At 30.4% G+C, this 7,713-nt stretch overlaps 1 protein-coding gene across 1 annotated transcript; it reads right to left on the bottom strand.

Moving 5' to 3' along the window:
- Nucleotides 1-1,884: 1,884 nt before the first annotated feature.
- LOC130815355 (umecyanin-like) lies at nucleotides 1,885-5,778 on the bottom strand. The gene is made up of 2 exons (XM_057681797.1): nucleotides 5,569-5,778; nucleotides 1,885-2,269 (listed from the first exon to the last, which is right to left on the bottom strand). The coding sequence occupies exons 1-2, from the start codon at nucleotides 5,756-5,758 to the stop codon at nucleotides 1,926-1,928; spliced, it is 534 nt and encodes a 177-aa protein (XP_057537780.1). The 5' UTR covers nucleotides 5,759-5,778; the 3' UTR covers nucleotides 1,885-1,925.
- Nucleotides 5,779-7,713: the final 1,935 nt, after the last annotated feature.

The following is a 7,713-nucleotide window of genomic DNA, read 5'->3' as shown; positions in this document are numbered from 1 at the left end:
TTCATTTATTATAGCAGATTGTGGCAATAAATAGAGTATTTTGTGTTTGTTTGGGTGCAATAGTGGTATCAGAGCTCCAATTTGATCCTTATCTTTTTCTTTCACTGTGAAATTGTGTAAGTAGTGTTAGGTAATTAAAAATAAAAAAAAGAAGGACAGAAAAGGGAGTGACGTATCGTATTTGAAAAAATATTCAGTCTATTTAGAAAAGTTGGGATTGTAATACTACATTATTGTTCCAAAATAAACTTTGGTCCTATAAAGTTGCCATAAAAGAATACATTTACTTCATATTTTTGTCTTCTTGTCCTTCCTCTTTCCATTTTTTATATTCAATCCAACTTTTATAGAAACTACTCCATCTCTTCTGCAATCCTTTCCCATGCTTAGAGTCTTAAAATGATGTCCTTGTGCAAGTCTCAAGAGTTAAGGGACTTGGTTAAGTAAAGTTAAGATAAACAGATACCGACACCTACAATGCCTAACACTACGTTGAAGGACAATCGAAAGAAAAATGATATTCAGGTGGAAGAAAAAGCATTTCAAGTGAAAGCTCAAGGTTTCGATGAATGGCATGAATAGAAAAATAAAGGAAGTTGAGATCGTGGTTATGAAGGTCATGGATATGGTAGAGGTAGAAGTGGTTATCATAGTTGTGGTCGTGGTCGAGGTTGTGGAAGAGGTCGTGGCAGACAAGATGGAGATCACAATTAGTTAAGAAAAAGAGGTCAATGCTATTATTGTAAAAGGTTTGGTCATATTGAAGCTAGATGTTGGGATAAAAAAAGAGATGATAAGCAGGAGAAAGGCAAAGAGCAAAACAATTTTTCTCAAAATGTTAAAGGAGAAGAGCAAGCTCTTCTAATTTATTAATTTGTGTCCGTTTGTTTTTGACTTTTTGAGTTTTGGAGATGTTAATATACAATATCAAGATAAATTATATATTGTGTTGTGTGGATCTTGTAGTGTTTCAAGAACAATAGGGTTGAAGCGTTTAAAAAAATGTGTTTTGTGGCCGGCTGTGTGTGACGTATTGTATGTAGCAGTACAATTTTAGTTCAAGTGTGTCATGATGTGCGTCGTGTCAGCTAATTCGTGTGAAAAGTGCGGTTGTGTTATGCAGTGTTGATTCATAGCACAATGGAGTGTGTTGATCATGGTGTATTTAAGTGAAGTTGAGGATCGATTTTTTAAGTTCCAATGGTGATGCAACTTTGTCAGGTTCTACAACAAGTATATCAAGTCCAAGCAAGTCAAGTTAGCTATTGAAAATGATTTGATTAACAGGGTGTGTTGGTTTAATGACAAAAAATTACTTTGTTTTTAGGATGCTTGTTAGTTGTTTAATTATAAGAGTTTATTAGTTTAATTATTAGTGTAAGTAGGTTTAGTTACTTTTAGTCTTTTACACTTCAGTTGCAAGTCTTTATATAGGAAGTACATTGTCTTTTATTAGAGCAAATTGTGGCAATAAAAAGTGTGTTTTGTGTGCGAGTATTTTATTTTTTTTGGGTACAATAAACTCTTGATACCATGTAAGAAATATTGGTTTTAAATGATTGTGTTGCATTCCATTCATTATAAAGATGAATACAAAGTTTTATCTTATAAAGGGGTATTATATAAACAATATCTAGATACTTCTAGGCTAGTTACAAATTAAAAATCTAATTTAACGCAGAAAAATCTAAAGTAACGTAGAGATATCTAGTGTAGCCTAAATTATATCGAAGATAATTCTAATAAATATTCTAAGAACGAAATTCAAATTGCATAAAAATAGACAACATATAGATTAAAAAAATAAAATATAAATAATGCAATTTAAAAACTGTTCATCTTATGGCTCATACAATAATACCAAAACAAAATTTTTTAGGTCACAACTCATAAGGAATTCCAAATAGTTAACAAGAGGATAAACTCTAAAATAATAAAACAAAAACAAGAGAAGATAACAAATAGAAATTGGCAAAGGGAGTGTATATTGAAGATGAAGAATCCATAGGAGCTGACAAAGGCGATGGCGATGGTGATGGCGCTGGCGAAAACAATAGTGATGAATTGTCGGTTACATTAATGGCTAGTTTTTGACCTGACAAACAATGACTACCCACAGTGCAGATGAAGTGAAGTTGTCCTATTTCTTGAAGAGGAATTCTTGCAGGAGCTTCTGAAATAACTGAAATTGTACTACTTGTATCGCATGTATCAAATGCAGTACTCTCTACCAAGCCCACTGTATGAACTCCACTTAAAAAGTTGAATACTGTCAACCAACCATAATACTACATTAATTAACATTTCTTTTGAGTAAAAACAAATAATAAATTTTAAAATGATAGAATAATGTTAGTTCCAACCATTAACTTTAACCACATCTAATTACATTGGATTTGTCTTTAAATTAATATATTAAACATGTACTTCTATATCTCTTTGAATTTGCTACTCAGTGTGATATATTGTGAGAAAAATATCACATTCAGTAGAAAATTCAAGAGACAGATTGAGTATGGTTAATAAGGACAAGTCTTGGTTCAAGTGGAGTAACCACCAATATGCATCAAGATGCTAGGTAACAATTACTACTAACATCATGCTCTTAAGTTGCTACAATTCAATCAAACTCTCTTCAACAATTAAATGCTATTGAGGCTTGATACAAACGTATAAAACCAAATGAGAGAATTGATTATATCATTAAAAATTAGGTTTTATATATGATCATGTTACTTTCATGTTTTATTAGTTGACCTGGAATAAGCCGGAGAAAGTGATTGACTAGGTCATCATCATCCTCATCATCATCATCATCATACCCAATGTCTCGCTTGGAAGCAGGGTCTAGGTGAGGGAAAGTGACGTACAATCCATACCCGTACTTCCTTTATAGGGAGGACTAGAGGAAATCGGTTGAAGTTTACCCCCCAAGCATGTAAGAGCCTTGCATAAAAGGATATGGGTGACGACAATTCCACAAAGGAACAAACAAAAAAAATGAAGCAACAAGAAGACAACTAAAGAAACTATCAGTAATCTAAAATATGGATCTGATGTCTCCAACTATTCCTATCCCTAGTCAGGTCCATGGAGAGGCACAACTCACTTAAGTCGCTCTTTATTTGCTCAACCCACGTTTTCTTAGGTTTTCCTCGACTTCTCTTACCCTCCACTATGATGCTTTCTGTCCTTTTAATGGGGCAGCCGATAGTCTTTCTTTGCACATGTCCAAACCATAGTAACCTATTTTCACACATTTTAGCAGATAATGAGGCAACGCCTAATTTCTCTCTAAACTCCTGATTCTTGACTTTTCCATTATGGTGTTACCACACATCCACCTCAACATTTCCATCTCTGTCACTTCCATCTTTTGTTCATGGATCTTCTTAACAGGCTAATACTTTATCCCGTACAATAAAGCTAGCCTAATGGCAACTCTGTAGAACTTACCTTTCAATCTAATCGGAAACTTCTTATCACATAACAATCTAGTAGCTGATCGCCACTTAAGCCAACCTGTTTGTATACGATTCGTAACATCTCCATCTATCTCTCCATCACTTTGCATAATAGACCGTAGATACTTGAACTTAGTCGTACTTGCAACTATATCTTTTCCAATTGTCACGTCTGGGCCATCATGTTTCTCATCGCCACTAAAATTGCATTTCAAATATTCTGTCTTTGTACGGCTTGTACGCAACCCATGGCTTTCTAAAACCACCCTCCATTCTTCTAATTTAGTGATTGACTAGGTATTCTTGGATAATCGTGACCCGAATAAAAAATATTTTCTTAGAGACTAGATTAAATAGGAAATGTCACTTTTTTTTTGGCTGGCATGGTATATTACATACATTTTTCTCATTTTGTAGTAAGTAATTTATTTGACTTGATTCTTTATTATTTTAGGTAAAGAGTTAGAGAAAATTAAAAAAGCTAATGCACAATTATTAGATATATAAGTTGTTGTCCATCAAATTATAAAGTGCGAAAAGTAAGTTTCATTCATTTTTATTGTTTAAAGTATACTTCTTATATCGAAACTAAAATATAAAATGATTACTTTATGTGTTTTTATGGTCACTAAAGAACGAGTACGATAATCATAAGTACCAAATACAAGCATTCAAAAGCAGTTACGAAGAGGTTTCTAGATTGGTTTTTAATTTTGTGGTGTTTTAGTAACTAAACTCCATGAAATATCATGAAAATGATATTTTTTGAAAGAAAATTCTTACAAAAATTGTTCCATGTAGCAACAAATAAAAACGAATAGCCCACACTTATATGTGTGCCTAAAATATTTCTCCACACTTTAGTACGTGTAATCTTAGAAAGTGTGTAGAAATATTGTCCTCTTTTAATAAGTATGGCTAATCCTAGTTTGGTTTACACTTATAGATAAGTATGAGGAAATATTGCCTAAACTTATTATTGTGGAAAAATTTTTATGATATATTCGCGTTAGCTTCAAGCATTAGCTTTAACGACATCTGATAATATTGGATTTGTGGTTGAATAATATTTTAAACATGTACTTATCTATCTCTTTAAGTTTACAACATGCTAAGAGCTTTAAATTTTTGCCAAGATATAAGAGGTTTAGTTTTTAATCAATGTGGTGGGATGAAGAAGCCCGAATATTTTTGAGGAGCTTGAAAGAGGATTTCAATGTGTTGAATTGTGAGAGTTTTGAAAAGTTACGTAATATTATGGTGGAAAGATTAACCTTCCTCTATTAAGGAGCTTGGAAAGAGGATTTTAATGGGTTCAATTGAGTTAAAATGTTAATTATAGTAATAATATTACTCTCTTCTATTCATCTTAATAATCCTATTTGATTAGACATATTTGTCAACGTAACGATTCTATCATTAATATTTTTAATTGTGCATAATTAGTAAGAAGTTGATTTTAATGATCTTTACATTGAAACAAATCAAACAAAATCCCACTTGACTATGCTATAACTAATAGATAAAAAAAAATACAAGTTAAGAATTAATAATGAACAATGTCAAAAGTCAAATGAGACTATTAGGATGAATAGGAGAGACCATAATGAAGAAGCCTTCATTGTTGATGAGTTGGGAAACGAGATTCTAAAGGAGGAAGGTAGCTTGGAAAAGTTGAAGATGGAGATCCACAGTCACGTAGTAGTTCATGAGTTCATGAGTTCATGTCAATCTAACGGTAATTTTGATGTCTTTGGTTATTTGGTAATCTGTAAAAATTAACCAAATTTTTTTTGGTTGTTATTGATTATTTTTTTTTTTTTTTGCGTTTTTGAAAAAAATGCTATTTTTTTAAGTAGTTTTTGAAAAAAAATTAATGTATAGAAGTATACTTCTAAAACATTCACAATAAATAAACTTTTAATGGAAAATGAAGACATTAAACATTAGCATGGGAGTATAAATTATTACTTCTATGTGATAAATGATCTGCATATTTAGATATATATTTGAAACTAATTTTTGTAATCAAATAAATAAAAGTTTCTTTATAATCAATGAAAATAAATAAATAATATCAATGTTAAATAAAATAAAAATTTACCTAATACATCACCAACAGAGAACTTTTGTTGAGAAGCCCAAGTAGAGTACATTGTTAATGAGGCAGGAATATCCCATCCTTGGTCATCTCCTACAATAAACTCAGTTGCACTTACATTATAATTTCCCAATATTAATGTTGTTATTGTAATTGCAACTAATATCATTAAATATTTTTCAAATTTTCCCATCTCTCTTTATTTTTTTTTCTTCGAATAATGTTTATTTTTTTTTGTTGAAAATTGAATAAATGTTTAATTGTAATGTTGTTAATGTCAATTGGATGGAAGGTGTTAATTATAAATGTGAATTTATAATGTCAAAAAGATCTTACTTAGTTGCTCACCACGTACTCAATGATGAAGTCCTTAAAAATGAATTATTTTCCGGTGTCTATGGACTTAGTTGGGTTCCATTTATGGAGCTTCATGCATGAATCCTAATCGACACTGTTACATAAATGTATTCAACATTTGACTTCTACGTTTCAAAATGGATACAAATATTCTGTCTTTTTCTTTTGAATTTGCTAAAATAATACACCCAAAAAATGTATATCTCAAGTTGTGTGATATAACAAATTTAAAGTGATCTAACAAAAGAAAGAAACAATTGATATTTTTTCGTTCTAAATTACTTGCACTTTTGGTTGATGACACAAAACGTAAGAAAAATCACTTTTAATGTATTTTTGTCAATTTTACCCTTTTGGATGATAAGTGAAAAATGTAAGGGAAATTCCATACGGTAATCCTTAACTTTCGCCTTTTCTATGTCGTAGACAAACATTTTTTTTAATCCACGTGGTAACCTTGACTTTCAACTTTTCCATGTGGTAGACAAAAAGGAATTTTTTTTGTTTTGTAAGTTTTACGCTATTTTTACCCAACGTAATGACAGTTTTTTCAAAAAACAAATGTCGTGGTCACATATCATATTTCGAACTTCAATCGAAATAATTACTTAATCTAACCAAAAACTTAACATTTTGTCTAGCAAATGAAAAAGTTGAAAGTTCAAGGTTAGGGGTGGAGCAAAAATTGAAAACTTCTATGAAGATCCTCTGCAATTTCAAAAATTTATGATGTTTTTCTAACAATTTTGCATATTTAAACATTTAACATATACTACATAATTTAATATTGAGGTCTCCAATTTTCGGGGCCCTGTGCAGTTAAACATGTTGAACTTGCTCAGAACCTCCCCTGTTCAAGGTCACCACGCGAATTTAAAAAACATTTATAGAAAAGCCAAATACTCAGAGTTATTACGTCGAATTTCTCAAAAAGTAATGATTTGATGAGCGAGAATCAAGTAGATATAAATAAGAGAATTATTGAGTTGTTTTTTTTAAGAAAAATGAAAAGAGTATAAGTATATATTGTGAAACAATAAAAAAAATAATAAATACAAGTATTATGAAACAAAAAAATTGTTGTTTTTTTCAAATATTTGTCTATAGTCTCAAGATAAATTCTATTGTTATTGGTTAACTCAAACTTTTATTTTTGTCCCTTTATTTCATTAATAACAAAAGTATCATTTTCTTACAAATTCAAGTCTCACCATCATGTTCTTTTATCCCCTAGGATATTAAAAGGTAGGACTTAGAAAGTTAAGGCTTGAAAGTCTCATGCCCTTCCCCATAAACAAACATGATACTTTAATTAATTCAAGTCTCAACTCGAAAGTCTCAATCCAATTCCCTCTAAACAAACACTCCCTAGGGTAACTTTCACTTTATAATAATGTATACTTTTATTTTCCTTCTAGTAATAATTCCAATTTTTAATTAGTAAAGAACTAAGTCTAAGATAATTAAAATAAGTGTTTCTATAATAGTTTGAATTACTTTGACTTTATCAATAATAGTATATATTTTGAGGCAATGACAAAAGATTAGATTATTAATATAAAAATTTTCTAAAAGTACTGTAAGTTATGTACTCAATTTGTTTCAATCTTCTTTTTATCTTGTGTAATACTCCTATTTGAGAAAAATATTTTTTTTAAAAAAAAAATTTGGAATCGAAAATAATAATTTGTGGATTAAGATAACAAAGAAACAAATTGGGCTATAGTATATGGCTAATATTTTTAGACGTACTCTTTCAATTTTATTCGTTTCTTTCCTTCCGCATTTCTT

This window comes from Amaranthus tricolor, chromosome 6, assembly GCF_026212465.1.
Source record: "Amaranthus tricolor cultivar Red isolate AtriRed21 chromosome 6, ASM2621246v1, whole genome shotgun sequence".
NCBI lineage: Eukaryota > Viridiplantae > Streptophyta > Magnoliopsida > Caryophyllales > Amaranthaceae > Amaranthus > Amaranthus tricolor.
Note: the sequence above shows the minus strand (reverse complement) of the source record. Positions and strands in the feature narration are given on the sequence as shown.

Coding starts and splice junctions, on each gene's coding strand:
- LOC130815355 (XM_057681797.1), bottom strand. CDS start 5,758: ATGGGAAAATTTGAAAAATATTTAATGATATTAGTTGCAATTACAATA. Junction 2,270..5,568: donor CTCTGTTGGTGATGTATTAG/GTAAATTTTTAT, acceptor GTTGGTTGACAG/TATTCAACTTTTTAAGTGGA.